Source organism: Lissotriton vulgaris, chromosome 2_1 (genome assembly GCF_964263255.1).
Source record: "Lissotriton vulgaris chromosome 2_1, aLisVul1.2, whole genome shotgun sequence".
NCBI classification, from domain to species: Eukaryota; Metazoa; Chordata; class Amphibia; order Caudata; family Salamandridae; genus Lissotriton; species Lissotriton vulgaris.
The window spans coordinates 778,698,549-778,722,419 of NC_141687.1; the positions used below are offsets into that span (position 1 = coordinate 778,698,549).

Sequence of the window (23,871 nt, forward strand, 5' to 3'; positions counted from 1 at the left end):
TCAATTCGCATACGATGGATGGGCAGTAAAGTTGTGTAGGGGGTGGGGGGGGCAACATATGCAGTGCGGGGAGTGGGGGCAGAAATACTTAAGCCAACACTGTGGTGGTACAGAAAACCATTCATAACTTATGTTTGGACCTTGGTAGCACTGCACAGAGATGGAAAGCACAAATAGGCAGGTGGGCATCGTTTTATTAAACATATCTCTCTAGAAGCCATAAAATAAAACGGGCAAGGGGGCGTCTGTCAGCCCCATCAGCATTAAGTACAGCAGGCACGTTAGACTACACCAGGCTCCTGTGGAGCTTGGAGGAGGTGACGAATGTGCATGAGGGTGCATAGGGAGGGAGGCGCACAGGTCCTGCTGCGGCCAGTCAGTCTGAGCGCACACTCAGCCACCAGTCACCAGTCCCAGCCCTCCCGCCAGCTGCAGCTGAGGGAATCCCTTCCCGGCGGCGCTTGGGTTCTCCAGGGCACCTGTCGCACGCAGGCCGAAAACAGGAGCGGCGAAGGAGGCGCCTGGAGGCAGGGCGGGGAGGGAGCAGCTCTGAGAAGAAAAGACCTCGGAGAGTGAAAGCCGGTTTCAAAGGCCAGCGGCAGCAGGGCTCTGGAGAGGGGCAGGAGGCGGGCTTACGGACTGCGCAGCTAGTACTTGTTAAAAGCTGGAGGAGTCTCTGGAGAGAACAAGGACACCATTCAGAGCGTGGCAGGCAGGGACCCGAGCGAGCGAGGGAGGAGACCGAGGGCGGAGCATCGCGGGAGCTGAGCCGAGCCGAGGGAGGGAGCGCAGGCACAGAGCAAGGTGCAGGATCCCGGCCGGAGCTGACTGAACGACCCCCAGCCATGGCTGCCACTACCAGGGCGATGCTCTTCCACCTGACCCTGCACCTCCTGTCCATGTGCGCCTGGGTGTGCGCTTTCAACCTGGACACGGACGACGCCATCCGCAAGACAGGCGACCCCGGCAGCTACTTCGGATTTTCTCTGGCCATGCACCGGCAGCTGAAGCCGCAGGACCGACGAATGTAAGTCCGCCGGCGTGGTCTATTATGCTGCTAAGTTGCTTGCGTTTTTTGCCAAGTGGTTTTAAGTACAGCTGGTGCTGAATATTCTTTTTCGGAGGCGCTGTGTGTGCCAACACGGGGCGAACCTTTCTGGTAGTTTGTGCTAGTTTTCAAAAGTCCCTTGCCCCGTTGCCCCCCTTGCAGGGCTCCCCCAGCGGGGAAAATGAGCGCAGATGTTGGTGATGCCAGCGCACAGGTTGTAAAAGAAGTGGACCCTGATTTGAGTTTTGTATTCCTTCTTCTCGAGCGGGTTGAGTGAGGGTAGCGAGAAGTCAGCTGTCTGCTTCTTAAGTGCATTCCGATTAATACTTGGTTGCGGACGGTGCATCTGCGCCCCACATAGTTGTAAGCGCTATATAAATGTTACAGTGCGCAGGCATGCCGGCTGCTGTAGATGGCACGGGTCCTCGTTGTACAGGTTGTTGTTGTGTGGGGGTCGGACTGAAGTATGCGAAACCCTGCACAAGGCGGGGGCGGGGCGATGGCAGCCAACAGACCCCCACCAGGCGAGATATGCATGACAACAAAAGGGCGCGGGCTCCCTTCACCCCCGAGCAAGGCTGCATTGTCTACGGACCAGGAAAGGCTCAGCCTTTCCGAAACCAAACTCCATGCAAGGCCCGTCCACAGGGAGAGAGTTCATCGTGACCAAAAGAGAAGCGTCTGAGAGGCTCCGAGGATGTGCCACCGGTGAGCTCTGCTCACAGTGCGTGAAAGCATCCTCGGCTTAAAGTGTCTCTTCCGGGTGAGGACAAGTTTACTAGTATACCAAACCTCCAATCATCATGTGCAGGCTGTAGTACAAATGTCCTAACTGTAGAGGCATCGTGCACAACCACAACCAGTGAAAAGCAATACGATGTTGAGACTTTTCCGAAATTCTTGTCAACAACTTAACATTAAGCGTGCCAAAACCTCCACTCGTACTGTGTAGTTGTAGTTTTCTGTCTGGTTCTGTAGCGTGAGAGCCCATCGCCTGACAGAACCGTCAGGCCACTAGCTGGAGACTGTCAGCAGCCTTTGGGTATTAGTTATTGGTGACAGGAACCCACTCTGTGAAGTAACACTGACTTTGAAAGGGTGAAGGCCGCATCTTGTTGGCTAGCTGGAAGGTGATGTCAGTACAAAGGGGGCGGGGCGTTTTTTAATCTGACAAGCCAGTATTTTAAGGTTCCTATTACACCGGGTACTTGTGGTGGGAAGTGGCTTGCAATTTGGGGAACCCACATCTCAACTGACAGCAGCATGCTACAAAACCGTGTTCTCACACTTCTGATCAGCATGCCTAGGGCGACCAGATGGCATTTGTCACTGGACATCCCGCGTCCATCCTGGGCTTTTCTGCTACTAATCAAAATCATGTTCATCAATACAATTGTTTAATTTAAATTAGATAAGCCTACGATGTTTTTTGGTAGCTCTGTATTATTAAATCAAAGTCCAGGGTTGGAGAGGTCCCGATGGAATAGTCTTTTGGTCAGTTGACGTCTTAAGGGAGGCTTGGATACATGTTTAAGCGCTTATTAATCGTCAAGAGCACGCAAACTTACTTTAGTCCTCACATGTCGGCACTGGGGGCATGATAGACACCCCTCGTCTAACGCACGTGCTGTATTGGGTGACAGTTGCCTTTGTAGCTGCCGAGGAGTCGCAGAGCAGCTCTCATGCTCCAGGTGCGCTCTGGACTTTGCACACACGGGAGGAAGGGCGCGCGCGCACTCACCTGTCTGGGTAAATGATTAAACTCGGGAGTGACCTCCTGCGTAAACAAACCGTCCTAACGGCCAGCGCGAGCGCTCATCGCAGTGTGGCTCCAGACGGTGAGCAATTTACTGGGAACGCACCTCGCTGTTTACAGTGCAATTTCACACCCTGGAGGGCGCTTGTGAAAGTTTACTTCACACCAATAGAACTCTGGGGCGCGCAGCTGCTCCTGCGATGTGCCTAAGGGCGTCCACAGAGGTGTGGCGCTTGAACACGGAGTCGTGGTGCGCACATTCGCTCTGTGCCCACCGGTTGATCGCAGTGACGGTGCCCGCTTTCAAGGGCCGTGCAGGCAGCTGCCCCGTCACCGGCAGCTTCGCTCCCTGTGCTCTCTTCGGTTGAGGGCGTCGGGTTTCCTGTGAATCTGCGTGCCAGTCCGTGTTGTGACTTGAAAGTGAGATGGGGCATTTAGCTGCATGTGCCAGCTGCGCATAGCTGTGCCACGCAGGCCCGCAGGGCGCCTTTTAACTGTGGCAGAGCCTTCCGACCTCCGACAGCCACAAAATAACGAGTCTTTCACGCTATTCCTATTCCACCCACTGAATAAGCGCTTGAAGGCAACTTAATATCGGCATATAGCGCTCTACAAAATCAAAGCTTAACTAGCTCTGACTTAGTCATTAGGTGTGGCTTTTTTTGCTGTCCTGTAAGCATACAGACACACAGGGGCACAGACACACACTTTCAAGCATACACAGACCAACAGTCGCACCTATACCCTTGCGTGCAGATGTACAATATCCACTGTGGATGGGAGCCTCTGGTGGTGTGCACATAGGTACCATTGGGGGGTGCACGATGAAGTAAAACACGAACTGCAGGTTGATGTGTAGTGGGTGGGCACATGATGGTGCAAGTGAGGTTTAAAGAGGTCCCATGTCAGGTGTGAGTACATATTCCACTCAAGGTTTTTTCTGAGACTAAACGTATCAAAGAGAGAGGAAAAAAGGCCACGTGAGAAGTTAACCCACGTGCACCCTTCAGGCTGTTTATGGTTAACTTCTCGTTTCTGGGGTCATCTAGTGTTGTTCACTTTGCAGCACAGCTGCATGCTTTTAAGCAAAATCCCGTTCGTTGGACGTGTGCTAGCTTTGGTTTTACACAGAAAGGGTGTTTCTAGTTTGATGACATGGCAAGTTAAGACCAGACTGTATAACAGTTTTCAATTTGCTTTATGCCATATTTACTGCTGCCTGCTGGGCAAAGGACACTGGTGGGGTGGGATACATGCACATATATGTGAGTGTCGCCTGACAGCAGGGCACTTTTAAAAAAAATTAAACATTGCCACTGAATGATACAGTAAAGCATAATTGCAGCCTAGAGGCAGGGCCAGACATGCCCTTTATTCCACTGGGCATTTCCCCAGTGGGTTAGATTCCTTGGAGGCTGGTTTTGAAAACCTAGGGCCGCTGCAAATACGTCTGTCACCTTCTTCTGAGATTAATTGCAGAAGACACAGGGAGGCTTCTAGAGCAAGAGAAGTGGGAAGTACAGAGAAAGCAATCGAAGAAGAAGAAGAGTGTGGAGAGAAAGAGGATTGACGGATAGAGAAAGATTGTGAGGAGACAAATGGAGAGTGGCTGGTTTGAGCATTTCTGCCAGGGCTGCTTTTGGTTCCTCAGTCGGGTCCTGCCTAGAGAGGTGGGTGAGCCATTGAAGCCTTGAGGTAGGCTGGAACCATGTGCCCAGCTCTGGTTCACCTCAAGGTCCTCTTGGAACCCCGAGCCCAAAACAAGCTGATCTTTCTTGGATGTGGCTCCTTCTTGCCATCCACGCTCTTTCTTCCATGCACCAAGATGTAATGAAAAAGAATTAAAATTTGAAGTAAAAAAGCAGGGAAAAATAGATACCCATTTAGTAGCTGAATTGCACAAAGTGAAATCCCAAATTTTGCGATTAATCCTGTCTTCTCTGCTTAACCTAATGTATGATCACAGGCAAGTATTTTATTTCATGAGCCTCCTTTTTCTCCCCTATCACATGTGAGTGCACGTTCAAGTATGTGTGTTCAGGATGTGCGGTGTTCAAAAACCTCTTGTGCTTGATTTAATAGACTAATGTTGCTCCACATCAAATAATAATCTAGCCCACTATAGGGTGCACATAGCAACCGACTAGGCTCTCTGGTCATTATTGGCATTGTCATCAGGGCGGGAGTGGGGGGTCATGCAAAAATAATTCTCACTTTTAATAAATGCCTCGTAATGCAGTGAGTAACTATAAGCTGGTATGCCAATGTGAAATGCTTTTGCATAGTAAAGAAATAGGCTTTTTTAAACGTTGAAGAGTCTATCATATTTTGACATGATGTTCGTTGCCTCATATACATGCCAAATATATTCAAGACTCATGCAAGCGTCTTAGAGCTAAGCCATTCCCTTGGTTCAACTATGGCTAGCTTTCTCTGTTAATGGGGTGAGGTTGTTCTCGTTGACTATTTGTGAGAGTTTGGACCTTTGCTCAGTCAGGAGCATGGACCTCTTCCCATGTGCTCTGCATTAGCCCTCCCAAGTCTTGTCTGATACAGAGCCCAATATTAGAGCAGTTCAGCACTAACAAATAGTGCACCAGGACCACAGTGACACACTAGTATGTCAGGAAAGACTTGCAAAGGCCTTTCATGAGTTTTACAACAAAATGATGGCAGTAATTTTTTTAATTCACCTAAACCACTGACACTCTTGTCCGTATTCCAATCCTTTGGTTTTCACCCACTGTGCCACTCTAAAAACCAGCTGTATGCAAATCATTCTTGGTTCTACTCCGAAAGAAACAGACAGACCTGAACTGCCAGGCCAGGCCCCCTCCAGAAAGGAACACAAGTTACCTCAGACCATTTTGGACTACTTAAGCTTCATATTTGAGCTCTTTTTCTGGAGACCTGTGGAACAGTGAGCGCAGAACCCACATCTGGGCTTACCTGTTGAACTTTGGGTATCTTCTGTAGCAACCAATATCTGCTGATATCTGCGACCATAACTTTCACCCAATTTGCCACTATAGACAGTGACCAGCCCTCTGCAAATTAATCTTGGTCCTCCTCCAAAAGAAAAAGTCCAGGCTGAGCTGCCAGGCAAGATCCTTTCCATTCTGCCAAGACTCAAAGATGACAGACAACACCATCGCTGCTGGAATAGGCTAAGTGGGTAGTGGTAACACCCACATCTCAACTGAAGAGAATTCTGCAAATACCAGCCATACATTGCATCAATCCCATAAAAGCTTAGGCTGGCAGGCCTCGTTTATGAATATTTCCACTTTCACATATCTGTGTCTGGTTGAGAGAGCTCATACCTTTTTCTTTTCTCCATCTCTGTTATACTATGTAGAGTATCTCTCTGCTGCAGGTGCTGTTTTACATCCTCTAACTTCAAATAATGTTGTAGTGCAGTGGTTCTTAACATTGTGACTAATTGGAAGCCCCACAGAATCATTGCTAGAATCTGGGAACCCCCATTGGGTCGTTTTTGGATTTCAGGGACCCCCAGCCTAAGCAATTTTTTATATGCTTTTAACCTCAAACCGTACACAAAAAATATGCATACACCAAGTAAATTTTCAAATATTGAAATGTTTGTGTAATTCACAATCAAATATACAAAAAATATTTCAAATTTGGTTCCTTATTAATATATACTTTATTAATTTTAACTCCTTAGTTTTAATATTTAATTTTGTAAAACTAAGTAGGCCTCAAAGATCTCAATGGGTCCTCGGACCACAGGTTATGAACCACTGCTGTCGTGTATTGAGAGCCCAATGGGCTGTATTTATCAACTGCTACCAAGCTTGCAGCTTGTAACTTCCAAGGTATCTGCGGTGTCTGGCACTGGGCCTTTGCTGTTACCTGCCAGGTTCCAACTGCTTCTAAATTTGCACAACTAGGGCTATCTTAGAAACAACATCTATCGAGTCTGCTCTGTGAAGGGGTCAGTCTCACAGCAGGTGATAAGTGGGAGGCTTCTTCTGCACCCCTCTCAAACCGTCACCATTCACACAACCCTTTGTCCGTACAATACAAGTCAAATTCACCAATTTGGTGTATGCCTTATCGTTATATCCTTGATCTGCGTATCTGCTGTTCTTCACACAGTCACCCAACTTGTATTTGCCTTCTGGACAATATTTAGTTTAGGATTAAACTGGAGACTTGCTTTAAAGAGCAGCTCTACCAGTCATTGTCTATTAGTGTGCTAGGAAAACCTTCAACAATGGGCCTCTCAGCACCTTGAGGAAAAGCGTCCTTGCCCATGCGATAAGCAGGAGGCCCTCAGATAAGGGGAACCTTAGAAAAGCACCAGTGACTCAGTGAGCATACTGTTATATACTGATTGGGTGGTAACAGATCCTTTAAGTTAAATGCGTAATGGGGTTTGATTGTGGGACAAAGTGCGTGCTAGGCGAAAAATACTCCCCAAGAGTGCTTTATTGTTTAGCATGGTTGTTCCCCAGTATATGTGTAATTCACAATTTCGGTTTAGGCAGAGTGTGAAATGCAAAAAAAGCACCACCCTCCTAATGTCCATTCAACAAAACTATCTTCATTAAAAAGTGTAACACTGAAAGACAGTCGCACTTTAGGCTTTTTGAGGAGATTTTTTTATTGTCCTTTTCTCAATATTTTTTTGCCACAATGTTTTACATTTACAATTTATAGATTTTGTATTTATTTATTAATGTTTTTCATAAAGTAGGATTTTTATCTCCCCTGCGACTTGTCTGCTTTCGCTTGTCATGGCCTGTTTGTGTTCCAGCCCGGAGTGGAGTGCGTTATCAAACATACAACCAAGCACCATATTTTGTTGTGGCTGCTGTTTCAGGAAGTCACTTAGGGCGACGAGAGACAGAACATGGGCTCGGCAGCTCCGAGAGAAAGTTGGTCGTCTGTGGTTAGGTTTATCCCGTGGCTTTGGTTGCTGGGAGGTTTCTCGTGGTGGGGTTGTTGGTGCACTCGGTTGTTTGGACAGCACTTGCTGATTGCGCATTCCTTGTCTGTCTGAAAAGAATTCCACAGCTGAGCGCGAGCACACAATCCTCTCTGCCCACCATCCCCCACACACTTGCCGGATAGAAAGCACACAGCAGCGCATTTGTCGTGGCATTTTGCTAGGCTTCAAACGGAGGGCACTGTTATTTTAGCATGAAGGAATCTGCGTGCACTTACAAATAAGGCGGGAACTAGGTGCGTTCTAATTTTGTGCCACTTCAAACATGGACCAATCACGTTTGCTCTGGCTGCAAATAACAGTACACAAGTCTATCAAAAGAGCATGGGGCGTCAATCCCTTAAGAAATAATACACAACTTCTACATTTATCTGGAGCCTGACATCTTACTTTACTGGTTGGAGCTTAACTAATGGTCCCTATTATTTACGTTTTTTCTGTGACTAAGTGCGACTTTGTATAGGATTTCCAGGAGAAAGTGGTCCCTACTTCTGGGTTTTTAAAAAAAAGCTGTTGGAATCGAGCCCAAAATCTGTACTTTTACTGATCACTAGGAGTGTGTATTATCCTATATACATCAGCTAGCTTCGTGGATGAAGGTGTGTATTCTGAGCGGGGCATTAAACTATTTAAGAAATGTGAATGATTGGTGCCAGAATCGCCCTTTTTAATTGGATGATAGCGTAGGGATTGTGCGGATTGCTTAATAAGGTACGCCAGAATATGTATATTTAAACATTCATTGTCCGACTCCAGCATGCAGAACTATTTCTCCAGTATGCACTTTTCAATGTGACCTCAGAAACCTAACCGGGGATGTTCCTTTCTAAATTCACAAAATGAAGTAACTTTGCAAATCATGAAAAGGGCGAGTCTTTTTTTTTTTCTCCTATAAGTTTGTGATGTTAATGATTAGGCACACATCGGTCTGCAAAGACTGAATACAATTGTAAAATATTTATATAATATATACACACCTTTTTTGCTGCTTGTGTTCAATTCTAGCACACAGAAGCCCTTTAAGTGTTTTTAATCCAAATAGGAATGGTTTCCAGCCAGTCTCCACAACACACACTTATGGAAAATGACCACTCTGTGCACTTGAGACTGTTTCCCATATTCCAGGTACCTCCATCATCGAACACAATGTATAGTTTCCAGTCGGTGCATATCCTGTAGAGTGGCTAACCTGGTGTATTCTGCACTCATGCATTCGGCTCCTTCACACTCCCTTAAGACCATAATAATACCTGAACTTCACCTGCGTGCTCATTCCTAGGCTACTGTGCATACATGCTATCTATTGTGTGAACAGACCTAGGACTTATGTGGAGGCGGCAACAACCCTGATAGTCCACAGATCTCTATCATGAAGGGTGTGCGTTATGCTTGCTGCCTCCCCATGCCATGCATGTTCCATCCTCCATGCCTTTTGGGGAGGCTGATACAAATCCAGTAGACATCTTGGGTATTCAGCCCATGCACCACACAGTAGGCACAACAAACCACCAGCGCGTCATACAAGGAGTGCCATTGGCAACGAATGAGCAGCTCCTGTAAGCCTCGCTTGTCCTGTTCCAGGTTTTTCCTGTCTTGTACAGTCCACCAGTTCCCAGAACTTTTAACTTCCAAGACCAGCATAGTCAACTTCTGACTGTGGTGAGCAGGCAAGTGCTTTAAACGAATCGTTATCGCCAAGCAGAGGCAGCGCTCGGGTATATTAATGTTTCTTGTTGCTGTTCACTCTCAAAAGAACAGGAAGAGATGAACATTTTGAGCTGATGTTTACAACTGACACTATAAGTCCATACATTACATTTGAAGATGAAGACCAGCAGGAGAAAAGTATTACAACAAAACTCGAAAAGGTTGTTGTGAATGTGTGGAGCAAAGTCCCAACAGAAATGAAGACATTATTATTGATTGGATTCGGATGTGACGGACGTAGGAACAGGGAAACGGAAGTGTACATCTGGCTGTTCAATAAGGACATGTCTGTAAAGAGCCGGCCGGAAGTGGGCAGCCATGATCAGCCTGGCCATGCCTTTCTGTTGGCTAATTCCATTTGTAACTTTACTTATTCTGCTGTAATGAGCACGGACACGGCCAGTTTCCTTTGCTCTTACCAACAAAAACTCAGCGTGTTGTTGTTAGTGGATGTTCATAGCATTATTTTTACTTTGTTTTCCTTAGTGAAAGTAAATGTTTTGGTGGTAAACGATAAGCTAATTGTCCCGAACTTTATAGTCCAAAAGTGATGATCTGGATGGAGGTTTGCAATTCTGGTATTACTCATGCTATAAACACTGGAACATCAATCCTTTTAAATGGGTTTACTGTTTCCACTTTCACAGCTAAATGTTTCTTTAAAAAAAATGAATTACATGAGCAACGCTATCGGTATTAAAATGTTTTTGAGTAAACTTTAAGTTCAAATCAGGATTAAATAACTAAATCTGTGGTTCCAGTACTGACGCCAACATAGTTTTACATGCTAGTATGGCATTGGTCTCAAACTATTTGGCATTCTTGAGTGTATGCCGAATTGAGTACAGTGGAGCCATACGTTTTCCAATCCTGTATGTTTGTGTAAACGTTGTTACTTATTTCGATTTGGGGCGAAATAAACTGCTTTAGTAATTATCCTTGTAAACCAAGTGTGTTGAAAAGTGCAGCTAAATCTTTAGCCCGTCAAACTGCTATATATCACAATTATGCAGTGGAATGTATACTGGTAATTTGTTTTTCAATGAGCAGGGTTTAGGAGTAATTAATTATCCAAATTACATTTTGTTTTTAAAGCTCCACCATCATGCTACTTTTTTTTGTCTCACAAATAAGCCCTTATGACCTTGATGTATTAGGTTTGCCTAAATCGTAGGGGCAGTATTTGTGCTTGATTTTTTTTTATTTCAATGTTAAGGAGTGACATTGGTCGATAAGACTCACACTTGTCACTCTGCTGGCCCTTTTTGGAGATCAGCACGATTGTGGCAATACATAAATCATATGGCACTGTGACCACCGCACAAGCTCCTTCAAACATAGTAAGCAGATGAGAGGTGAGCCTGCTGGCCTTACCCTTGTAAAATTCTGCCAGTAAACCCATTTGGGTGGGTAACTTTGTTAGATGTAGCGATTTAATGATTTGTCACTGGGAGCTGCCACTTGATATCACACCTTTTATAAGGCATTGACGGCGGACCGTAGGAGGAACCAGTTTCTGGCCCATGGGTCCTGGGAGGGGGATCCGGCTGTTCTGATTGATGTCTCTTAGCACTGTATGTGTGGACTGGTGAAGATGGTGTCAAGTAATGCACAATTAAAACTCCTCTATTTCCTTCACCATACAGATTTCACACCGGTATTGATGCATGGAATAGATTGTGCTAAGACAGATTCATGTCACATATGTCATGCCCAACTGCTTTCTTCCTACGCTTGGTTTGGTCCTGTCCTGAAGTGTATGACTACTGGGGGGAATGTGGTGACTCATGTGAGGACCGAGGTGTGGATCCCTGTGGATGTGGCCCCTCTGGTTTACTTGTTGGGGGGCGCCCGTCGGCCAAGGGCCAGAAAATGGCTTTGAAGTTCCTGCAATTGATGTTATTGGCCAAGAGATGGGCTGTGTTTACTTAGATGGCGCAGACTGGACAGAGTGAAGAACGGTGGGTAGACAATCTGGTCAAATGGGCTACAGTTGAGGAAGTTCATTTGAGGAGGTGTAGACATTACAAGAGTACCGAGGAGGACATTGATGTCTGGGTGGGACTTTTCGATTGGTTTATACATCCAGAGCGGAACTTTCTGCTTCTGCATCAGAACATGAACGATCTGTGGACACTCCTGAGGCCTGAACTGATCCTAGTATGCTTGTGGTGTGGGTTGGGTGATCAGGAAAGGGTGTGGGTGGGATAGTACTATAGTGGGCCTATATAGATATATACTGAACTTTTCATTATTGTGATGTTACATTGATTCTAATGTGAGGAGATAACTTTTACTGTGACATGATGGACTGTGGCGAGAAGTTTGGTACCTGTTGGTGTCGTTTTTAGGTTTTGCCTTAGCCATGCGTACGAAGTACGCATGCGCTAGCAAAACCTCTTGATTTCTATCTGGGGTGATGACCCGCTTCTGCCTATCATTGGCTAGCTCCATAAATGGAGGCTAGCCATTGGGAGGCAGAGGCTGTCAATCGCGCTTTCTCTCGAACGCGATTCGGGGGCGTTTCTGGTGCTTTTTTTAAGCCCCGCCCCTTTGTCCCGGGCCGCGCTGCCATTGGCTGCCGGCCCTGGACACCCCCGTGACGTCATTCCCGGGCCGCGCTCTGATTGGCTGGCCGGCCCGGGACCTGACTTGTTTTTAAATTGCCTCGCGATTGAATTATGGGTTTTAAAATAAGGTGATAAAGTAACGAAATATCAAAATGTTAGATAACACTTGGGGCGTCTTCACCTCACACATGCAGCACTGGTATGTTGCCACGGATCCCTAACTTGAAAAGTCTAACGGGGGGCTATGAACCGCTAGAGTCGCTTGGAGACGGTGGGGTACGGCGGCTGAATGCCTGTGCTGGAGTATGTCTATGCTATTGTAGTAACTGTGCGTCCGCCGTTCGTCTAGTGACTGGTCTGGCAGCGCTGTGAGCTGTGACAGGGGCGGGCGGGCGTTCGGCTCTCGGGCGTTCGGCTGTCGGTGTCTGGTTTCTCCCCTCCCTCCAGTGCTGCAGCTTGGCAGCTGGTTGCTAGGATGACGTCATCGCTTCCGCCCCACTTCCTCTCCTCGGCAGTGAGAATCTAACATGGACTGAGGCTGCAGCCATGGGGTTCGGACAGGGCCACCGCCAGCCTCCCTCCCAGCTCCCCACTCGGCGCCTGTAAGCGGGAGCTCGCCGCAGAGGCGCTCTGACACGGCCGAGCTGCGCAGCTCTCTCTGGGACGGCCCTTCTTTTGCAGTTACACCTTGGTTTTCGTTTACTTTGAGACAACCCCCCCTCGACTTATCGCGGATAACTATTGAAACATAATAAAAAGTTGAGGAAGGTCCGAGAATGTGACCAAGAAGATGTGGAGCGCGGAGCCGCAGGGCGCTGCTGCGGGCCGCCACTGAGGAGGAAAATGAACGAGGAAGAACAACCGGACGAGTGAGTTGGGGGCTCAGGCAGGAATGGGTTGTGTGTTATGGGTGGGGGTAGGTGGTTGGTGCATGGGATTTCAGCCTGAGGGGCTCACGCGAGCTGCTGCACGCCCCCCTGCAGCCGTGTTTACTTCTGCAGGGCTCGCGCTGGCGGCCACACGTCAGTTGCTACCCAGGACTTAACGGGGTTGCCCCGGTCTCGGCAGGGACACCCTCCCCTGGCACGGACCATTTGGGGGGGTGCTTTAGATTTTAGGTGTCAACAGCGTTCCCTTACGCTTTGGCGTTTCTGAGCCTTCCCCGCCCCCCCTGCATTGTCGAGCCTGCGGCGGCCGAGGCTCGGGACATCCCCCCCCGCGTTAAATGGAAGCGCAAGCGTTGGCCATTTTTTTCCTAGAGTCGTCTTCATTTGCATACAGCGTTTTCCATTCATAAAAAAAAGAGCTGGCGTGCGCCGGTGTGAGGCAGGAGGGTGCGCTCTGTGGAGGAGTCCGCGGTCTGGCCCAGCCGTTGGGCAGAGAGGCCCGGCTAGGTGAGGGGGAGTTGCCAGCCGCCTATAGTATGAGCAGATGGCCTCTCTTCCTGCGCGCTCCGTCTCTTGGTAGGCAGGGTGAGGCCTCCTAGTAGCCGCCTCGCTCTGAGCAGTCCTTGGAAATGTACTCGTTCACAATGCCCTTTAAAGCTCATAGGACGAGAACTGACCACTCTGCTTCCACGCGAGCCCTCCAGCTTTCGCTGCGCCCCATGTTCCTTCTTAGTGAGATTTGGATAGCCATGAAATCCCTTTATGTCAGTCTAAAGTGGGGCAGTCGGGTTTAACTCCTATGTACTTTGTTTTTTCTAGATTCTTACACTTTGAGAACGAGCTGTATTGCTGGACTTTCTGTTAAAAATCACAAAACTTTACATTGGTTTCTCAGAGTTTTAAACTGCTGCTCGGCCTTGGGTCTGTTGCTCTTAAAGTGTCTGACGTATTTAAAGCTGCAATATGCTTTTAATGCACATGTTAAGGTAAACAAAATTAAGAAAGTTATTTTAAAAGCTATAAAAGTAGCAACATTAAAGTCTCTGTAGTTTAGTACAAAGTAAGTGTGAAATGTGTATTGCTGAGAGAACTTTTCATGCATATTGTGCCATCCTCCTCATAGAACGTTAGAAAGTGAATTTCAATCCCCAAGTAAAGTGCATTGAGGAAACTGATTTCTGAACTATTGGGAGAGCAAAGCAATAAGTAAACAGTCATGCATTCCAGTCTTCCTTGAGGAGGGGGGGGAGTCCTAATGGTAATATAACATGACGATCTATGTGGAACTATCAAATCCTCAGTAGCGTTATTAAAGCTACCATTTTCTTTAAATACTATGGAAGAACTCAACCAAAGGTTATGTCGATACAGTAGCTCCAGGTTACACATAGAGCTCCCTGATGGGTGCATTAATCAACCAGGCTACATCACCGGCTTTTCTGGGTATGTTCTACTAATGAATGCATTACGGCTTACTTCAAGTGTCCTTTAACAGTGTTATCAGAGGTGGGATCGCAAAGGTAAAAACAGAGGCTGCCCCAGGTAATTTTCACTGGCGACCTCTGAGTGACCTCTTAAAGCTGTGTGGGTGTGGGTGTGGCTCTGGGTGTGTGTGTGGCTCTGGGTGTGTGGGTGTGTGTGTGGCTCTGGGTGTGTGGGTGTGTGGGGCTCTGGGTGTGTGGGGGTGTGTGTGGCTCTGGGTGTGTGTGTGTGTGTGGCTCTGGGTGTGTGTGTGTGGTAGTAATTGCTGTCTGATGAGCTCGTCCAGTAGAGTACAATAGGTCTTACATTTGCGAGAGATTAAGCTGTTGGCAATGTAAATGACAATGCCATTTATCTGTTTTCAAAACCAACACATAAATACAAATTTTGTCATTTACAATGCCAATAGCTCTAACTTTTGCAAAGGCGAAACCGTTGCATTGTAAATGCTTGTTCTCATTGATTTTAGTGAAACAAAATATTTCTTTAAAAAATAGCATCTGCCTCTTTTTTCTCGGTCAAGGTGGAGTCAAGTCGCGCACGATCGAGCTTGGATAGTCAAGGTATCAATATATGTTGTAAAAAATTGTGGGTCTCTAACACCCCCCTTGTCAATTACGGAGCATAAAGGGTTCTATAGTACTTTGCGAACACTGCCACAATCGCAGTTTGGTCCATCACATGAACTCCATTTGACTCACCCCCCCCACCTTTAGGGATACCATCCAATTGTGCCCCATCTCACGTCTGCTCAACCAGGCCAGCAGCCTGCCTGCCTAAACCCCGACTTTATATAGGCATCGCTGTGAGGCCTCGAACCGGGTACAGATTTTGTCCTGTAGAAGATCTCTAAATTCCTGTTGCTTGAGGTGAAGGGCGTGTTTATCACACTTATCCTGGTTGGTGGAGCACATCCGTTCTAGATGGTGCATATCTGCCTCAAATCGCACTGCCAACCAGTCACTCCGCAGGGCCGCTGTCAGGAATAAAACCTGGCCCCAAGATAACCGTCTTGTAAGCCTGCCATAATGACACTGCCTGTGGTACAGAGCCCCTGTTATCCAGAAAATATTGTTTAGTGTACTCTCTAAGCCGTCATCATTTCCCTGTTTTTAAGAACCCAAGGGTCCAAGCTCCAAGAGTGTCTGGTCTGCGGCTCCCCACCTACCAGATCCACCCACAAAGGGAGTGATCATATATCCCTTTATTTAAGTATCTGGCATCACGGAATAAGGAGCTGGAATGACTGTGTGCAAGACAATTGTCCATATGAGGGAAGCTCAAATGGGCTCCTGAGTGAGATGTGTGCTGTCTGTCTGTGGGATGCTGGAGTCGCCAGATCTCTACCAATGCCATTGCCATCAGGAAAGTCACCAGTTTTGTCCACACCCGCACCTCCTTAGTCGTCCTGATATGATCAATCTAACTCGATGGACAGTGGTAAATTCAAATCTCCAGCCAAGACCAAAGTCCCCTTGGGGAGGCAAAATATTTGCACCTCAATTACATCTGGGGTCGAGCCCTTGAAGTGAGGGGCAGATAAACTGAGATGATATTGAGTCTTAAAGTTTGTCATGTGCTCGTCATTTCCACAAACTGTCTTTTCATGAGGACAGCAACACCCCTTAAGTTTAACGTAAGCCCAGCATGTGCAAGTACTCTATAGCCCCCTCTGTTAAGCATTTTGCAGAAGGTCTTATTATAGTGAGTCTCTTGCAATTCCACCACAATGGGCCTATTTCCCGCGTTCGTATCGCCAGACAGAACAACCCGCCGCCGGACATAGAGAGCCCTGCCGATCATCCTCAGGCAGGGAGATCTTTTAATACTACTCTTTCGTTCCCGATATCCGAGAACCTTAAAACTCCATCTATACCTTTGGAATAGAAGACTCCATTCTCTTGGGAAGCTATCCAAAGCAGCTCTTCGTTATCAGATCATATCACGGATCGTAACCTGGGCCCAAGAGATTATACAACAAACCAAAAAAAATAGTACTAGCACCTGCTTCAAAAAACCAATAGATATCCAGAGATACCTTGGAAGGAATCAACTTTTGATATCAATCAGCGTTATTATATACAAAGGGCTCCGGCTGGCGGGAATCAACTCTTTTACTTCTAATTAATCAGCTCCTGCAACATCTGACTAATAGGAATCAAACAAGAGGCTGAAACTGTATCCGATTATTTTCACAAAAACTCCTATTAAAATTTGCGTGGCTGCTCCAGGAAGAAGGCGCTGGCCGCCGAAACGCGCGTAGAGACTCATTGTGCCACCTATCTACTAGAGATAATTTTTAACTTGTGTTTACATTTAACTTTTGTATAATGTTTTTTTACAAAAATGTGTTCTGTGAAATTTTAACCTGATTATTGTGTTATGTCACTGATTTGTCAATTTTTTTAATTACTTAATAAAATACCATGTTTTGTAGCCAGCTGTAGCCAATTGTTCATTTCTATTGTTATTGTGTTTTAAATATTAGTTGCCTAGGTTGTTGTTTTTCAAATATATCCACATTGGGCCTATGCCTTTTTAAAATCACCCAGGACCACTCCTCTCTTGATCTTACTCTCCAAACCCATTAACATCCCATTACAGTATTCTTAATGACTGACATGGGTATGGATGGTTATGCAAGTTCTGCATGTGCCCTAACGCCCAGTGGCAACTGCGCAGCCAATGTGTGCCACTGCAGGTCAGAGCCCCCAGCTGATGGGAGGTTCGTAGGACAATGTCCCTGTCGTCTAGGTGAAAGTGGTCTGGTGGCTGTCACACAGCCAAGGATCTATGCGCTCGCTTCTCCAGAAAGCCAGTGGAAACCTCATTTGCAGGGACCCAGGTTTTAAGCTATTTCATGATAAATACCATGGGGGCCGCACCCCAGAACCCTCCGTGATCCACACAATTCTGATGTCAGTACGTCGGATTCTCCCTCAGTCCGGGCCTCAAACTGCTGCACCACTTTCTGCAGGTGTGTAATTTTAGTTTGAAGACCCCGGTTGGTGTCCTCATTTCCTGAGATCAGTCCCTCAGTTTCCTTGACTTTAGCTGTTGTATTGTGCACATCCTGCCCGAGTAGCACAATATGCTGGCTCAACTCCCTGATTTTCTCTTCTAGATAGGAGCAAGAATCTTGTATTGCCTAAAAAATAGAGGTCGGTGTCTCCACTACCTGGGCCCCCAAGCCACCAATTGATTTTACTCCGCCCGCCCACCCCTTGCAAGAGGAAGAAAGTGTTAATTTATCGTGTGCTGCAGCACCGCTTTGTCCCTCCCCATGCTTCATCTACCGTGAGCTGTTGTGCAGGGTCTGCACTCCTCAGCCCCCAGATTCTAGACCCCAATCTTGGGTTAGTCTCTGGCCCAGAGGGTCCACAGAGCGCCACATGCACCCCACCTCGTCACGGGAGAGCCACGCTGATGCCCAGCACACCAGGCCAGCCCCAGCTCCAGTACCACCTCCTCAAGAACTGAGGGGCCCCAAGATGCTTCTTTTTTTCACTTGAGACCCCCAAGCACTTCACAGACCCAGTTCAAAAGGAGCCATAATCTCTATTATCCTTTGGGGAAGTGAGGCACAGTCTTCAAGCTTAGTGCCTCCGGAAAGTCAAGGGCCCTGGGTTACTACTGCACCAGGGGCACCCACAGACACAATCCAGTGGAGGGGCCACAGCCCCTGTGAGGATGCAGTCTCCAATCCATGTGCGGGCCGTCATCCAGGCCCAAGCCCGTGTGGTGCCAAATAAGCCCCCTCTGCAAACGGGGAGTCCCGCCCAGGGCCGACATCCTCATGCCACCTTAGTCCAGCTGACCCTGCTCAGCTGACCAGGTCGCAGTCTCGCATGCAGGACCGATCGGGCCAGCATCCCAGTCCGTCCTTCAGGGTCTTGGGGAGGAGGTATGGGCAGGCCACAGCATACTTCGGCACAGGGCAAAGAGGGCCAGCCCTCGACCCAGTATGCCCTCCATGGTCTTAGCTGTAGGCCACCTGGTACCCTCAGGAAAGGCCGACAGAGCCATTGCCACCCTCAATCACATCTCTCAACTATGGATGATGTCATCAGTGATGTCACTGACCATGTCATGAATGATGTAATATGTGACATCATCAGCAGTGGATTGCGGGTGCGCGAAATATAGTTAGTACAACTAACTATATATGAGCAATTTCAATGGTTTTGTATGAGTGAAATGTCCAGCTAACTATAACACCCCTAAAACTTATAGTTTTTTGAGTGAATTTCAAAGGTTTTTTAACACCTTGGCTGCTAAGGGGTTTTCCCGCTGTGCGCTGGAAAGTGATATATACCATTGTTCATGACAAGGTCAACTCGTCATAAGCACAGCTCCGCTGTGTCTCATGATGAGCTGACCTTGTCATGAGCATGGAAGGTGTTAAATGCTAATTCCTAACTCTATAAGGCCTGAAACCTCTGTTTTTTCAGTGAATATATATATATATATATATATATATATATTTTACACAAAAGAATTATTTGCACTTTTGGCAGCCTGGCAGTGTCCAAAATCTGCACCTTTTGTAAAATAACATATTCCAATTTGCAAAGAATGATTAAAGGTTTTTACATTCACGTGTGCAGAATTCCTTCGTTACTCGGGCTGAGTGCCCTTACCACTGCCACAAATAGGTTGCCATTTAAACAAAACTTACATGAGATGCCAGCCAATAAAGTGTGTAAAATTAATCAGATAATTGCTATATATGTGCAGTTCTAAAGCCTGTGAACTGTTAACATATACAAGTCTCTTATAGTGACACGGTTCATAATATTAGTCATTCACTATGTATAGTATTTAATCATTCTTTGCAAATTGGAATATGTTATTTTACAAAAGGTGCAGATTTTGGACACTGCCAGGCTGCCAAAAGTGCAAAGTTTTGGGACTTTAATTAAAATTAAGGCACTCAGCCACAATTGAGACATTCAAGCTAAAAATGTTCTTGTTTGAATTTTATGATTATGAAATCAGTGTAAAATTCATTATATCCAAAATGTCAGTGGAAATCCCACAACTAACTACATGTCCCACAATGCACAGAATAATTATAATCACTTAAATACAGAAAGTGAAGTAGGACAATTGTTTATGCCGCCGTGAGAAGGAACCAACAGGTTCGAAACGCGTAGGCTTGTACTTGTGCACTGATTAAATTTAAAACTTCCAACTAACGGAGTGCTGGAATAATTCTTTTGTGTAAAATACAAACAAACGGAGCCCTGTCCTGGCTTCGACTCTAGCACCAACCAGCTAAGCGCTCCCTCTGCGACAGGACAGTTCGTGTTGAATATATATATATATATATATATATATATATATATATATATATATATAATTTCAAGCATCCCCTATGGGGAGATGCTTCGATTACGCCGAGTGTGTAGCAACCCCAAAGACCTGAAGGTAGCTCAGGAGGATAGTGAAAAACGATTTTTGGAACGTGGATATTCCAAACAAACAATTCACAAAGCTATAGAGAAATCCATGTTGTCAACTAGGGAAGAACTCTTAACTGGAAGTAAAAAGCGGTCAGTATTAGAGATTGGGGACTTAGACAGTGAAGTTGGCCCGGAAAACAAAAAGTTCCGTATGATAACAGGGTACAGTAGGCAACATAAAGAATTATATAAAATTGTAAACAAACATTGGCCTCTAGTTACCCGAGATTCCAACATTGGAGCCACTCTCCCCAAGAAGATCTCATTAACTTTCAGTAAGGCACCCTCCCTTAAAGAAAAAATTGTTGATACTAGTCCTGACCCATTTAATAAAACATCATGGTGGCAACAAAATAAAGGATTTTACCGCTATAAAACCTGTAAGGCGTGTGTCCATGGAGAAAATACTAAAACCTACATGGACGGTTTCACTGAAATCCCTCACCCTATAACACAGGTTTTAACCTGTAAAACCAAATTTGCGGTTTATATTCTCCAATGCCCTTGCCCACTAAGATATGTGGGCAGCACGAAGCTTGCGGTACACAAACGCATTTTACAACATCTACGTGCCATTACTAATGGTGATAACACTTACCCAGTCCCCCGGCATTTTAGGTAAATGCATCAGAGCAATAACAGCTTGCTCAAATACTGGGTAATTGATTCCGTCTTAGCCAGCAGAAGGGGTGGAGATAGGGAAATGAAACTGAGGATACTTGAAACTAAGTATATCCTTTTACTCAACACCAAGAGTCCGGGGGGCTTAATGTTACGGAGGATCTGTATACGTGTTTACCTTCATTTATCCTATATCAATACAGTATGAAACGAGATTTCTAATACTAGGATAATTTTAGCCCGGCTGGGAATTATTCAATGTAGCGTAGAATGTTCAAATCATTCCAAATGTTCAAGTTTTGGATTATTTGAATCTGACATTGACCTGTACTTACTGCCAAATGATTGAAAGGCTGATTTCACTTAGATGGGTTTGACTGAGGATGGTAGACTAATTGGGTCCTTGGTCCCTGGTAGTCATTCATGCTCATCCTTTTAATGCACTTTATTCACGGCGTTTATTATTAAAACATAGTAACATATAATAGAGATAAAATAGTATCAGAAATAACTTAAGGTTAAACAAAAATAATTTTTTCTCATAAAAAACATGTTTGGGACTGTTGACTTTAATATTCCTGTATATACTTGAACTATATTTGAAGTTAGGAAGATATATAAATCTAACAAAAGAGATACAGTACTCCATGATAGGACCTTGGATTTGGATAGGTAACCTATCGTATGATTTTGGATATTTTTTTGCATTTTGCACATTGCAGATCTTTGCACAATTGCTATTTTTTGCACATTGAAAATTGCACTATTGCGAATTTTGCACATATAAGACCATTATGCATTTGCACTTTATCGTATTAGAATGTGTAATCAATACTGTACTGTATATACAAATGGGTATTTTACCATGATTTGATCTCTTCAGTCCGAAATGAATTATTGAAAACAGACAATGAATTTCATACATTTATTTGACGATTACTTTTGTTTGTATCTAAATGAGAAAATCTTTGTTTATTTTCATTTCTGGTATTTTACCATGATTTTCTTAAAACTGTTTAAATTTGTTTTCCGATTAATTATATGTTGGAAGACTGATAAGTATCTCTTCTATGTTTATTATGACACACTGCCCTCCCATGTGATGACCTTTATCCAATCACTGGCATTATAAATTGGTGTTTCATGCCGCTGAACATTGTCATGTGAACAAGGCTCTTGCGAGCCGAAACGTCATGAGGCTTTTTCTGCACCTTAATTAAAATTGGAGCACTACAAACGGTCCGTGTCCGTTGGCTTTTTCCTGGCTGGAGTTGGTCCAGAGCGCGAGGAAGGTGACGGTGTGTTCGATATATATATATATATAATTTGTCACTACTTTTATTTTTTTTTATAACTTTTAACTTCTTCCTGTTGCACTTAAGATGAAATGTGCTCTCTTTTTTGTTTTTTTTACCCTAAATTGTCATGGTTTTAAGTAATCGAACAATAAACAAATTCTTCTACACCACTATAGCTAGAGCGAGGAGGGAGTGGGACACTAGAACCCTGACCTCAAGTGCACTGTGGAAGTTATTTATAAATGTCGTATTTACCTTTGTGTTGGTAGCAGTAAAATAAAATACACTTTATTTTCCCCCATAAGGGTTTATTTGGTTGGACGATAATCTATTTTTCCTAATGCACGTATTTCTCAAACCACTGTGTAATTGAGAGTCATGAGCTGAAGGGATGCCGGGCCTAGTTGCCCAGGGTCCTCAGTAGGTTGGGCCAGGCACATCAGGAATAAAAGGCCTCAACCCCTCGGGGGTCAGTAACCCCTGCATGTCCTGTGGCCCTCCAAACAGGGTCCTGACAGGAGGTCTATAATTAAGGCTCACTTGTGAACTGCCAATTATTTGAAATGGAAACAAAAGTACAACTTAATCAAAATGCTTTGTGCACTAATGCATTAAATCTAGACTTCTGTAAGTCCTAGGAAAGCTGCAATTAATTGATGAACATTGTTCAAAAAGTGTAGTCAATAAAGGCCGAGATTGAAGTGTCTTTGCCGGCAATGGGCTGTTTCTTCATAAAAGAAGAATGTAATTTCCCAGCAAAGGGAGGAGTGTAGACCCCGCAGCAAAGGCTTTTGAATATCTTAGTGAGTTTAGCTCCAATACTTGCTTAACTTTATTAAGTGAAATTTTGCATCCAGTTCGAATACTTACATTAATCCAGCAAAACAGAATTAATGTTAAGTTGTATTGATCTAATGGACATTATTAACGCCTCATTAATTATGGGTATTATTTCTAAAACTTCCAGGTGGTCTGGAAAATTGCAGGGCTGAATGTCAACGCCCTATAAGTTATTGAAGTGGAGTGTTCCATCTTCAACATGCCTTTCAACTTGTAGTACATATGTTTAGGTTCCCTACAACTATCCCAGAAGTGTTTTTTTAGGTCTTGCTTAGGCAGCGCATGTGTGCTGTCTCTTTGAGAAATGCTGTATCTACAATATGGATTTCAAGCACCGCCTATTTTTTTAGTTGGCTCCTCTAACTGTCCTTTGCAAATGCTGGCTTGTGTTTGGTGAAAACACTTAGGCGTCCTTCCTTTTGGACTTTTGTATCCTCCCATGAAGACTGCTCCTGTTACATGCGCTCTTACTCTTCAGGTTATTAAGGATACTTTGAGAGAGCTCTTTTTTTTTTGGGCCTGCCTCTGCTTGTGTTAAGTGTTCTGTTTGTTCGTTTTTTTTTTTTACTTTGTGCACCGGCTTGATGAAACGTTTGCATCCGCTTCATTTGCTGTGCTGTTTGCCCATCTTCAGTGTTTCAGCTTTGCCCCCTCATCCCTCGAACAACACTGCTTGCCCGCCTCCCCACCATCCCTTTGAGATCATTGCTTGTTTTAAAATTCTGAACAGCTCGCTCTATCATGTTTTGTACGGCTACTTGCGTGCCTTTATCTTGTTTTTGAAGGCACAGGGACAGCCGAGACACACGCCTAGTTTCCCAGTTCCAAAGCCAGCAGCTCTAGATGCTATGCCACATCCGCTCCACGACAAGTGTCATTTTTGGGGGTTTTTATCTACGTTTCCCTCACTGAGTTACCCTCCCACCACACACACCATGAATCCTTTCCTCCCTTTTTGTTTCCCTGAGCGCATCTCCCGCTCGTGAGTGCATGGGAAAGGTACAACCTTAACAAATCGTGAATGAATGGAGTCACGGGCTGGCCTCATTGCTTTCGAGGCGTCAATTTCTAAGATGTGTAATAAACACTGCTTCATGCACTCTTCTTCACCTCGTACATCACCAGTATGTCACCCCCTGCCGTCTTCCTCTGTTTCTCTTGCTGCTGTTGAGCCCCGGTACCCTCTGCTTCCCAATCCAGTGGCACAGTCCTAGTCTGCCTT

General features: G+C 45.5%; 1 protein-coding gene across 3 annotated transcripts in view; it reads left to right on the forward strand.

Moving 5' to 3' along the window:
* The first annotated feature begins 580 nt into the window (after positions 1–580).
* The window catches only part of ITGA6 (integrin subunit alpha 6), a 253,051-nt gene continuing 229,760 nt past the window's right edge, over positions 581–23,871 (forward strand). Inside the window, exon 1 of one of the 3 annotated variants that reach the window (XM_086956131.1) lies at positions 581–1,027. In XM_086956131.1, coding sequence (XP_086812257.1) covers positions 846–1,027 — 182 coding nt within the window. In that variant the 5' untranslated portion in view covers positions 581–845. The remainder of the gene's footprint in view (positions 1,028–23,871) is intronic. The other 2 variants (XM_086956134.1, XM_086956133.1) reach the window with 2 other exon arrangements.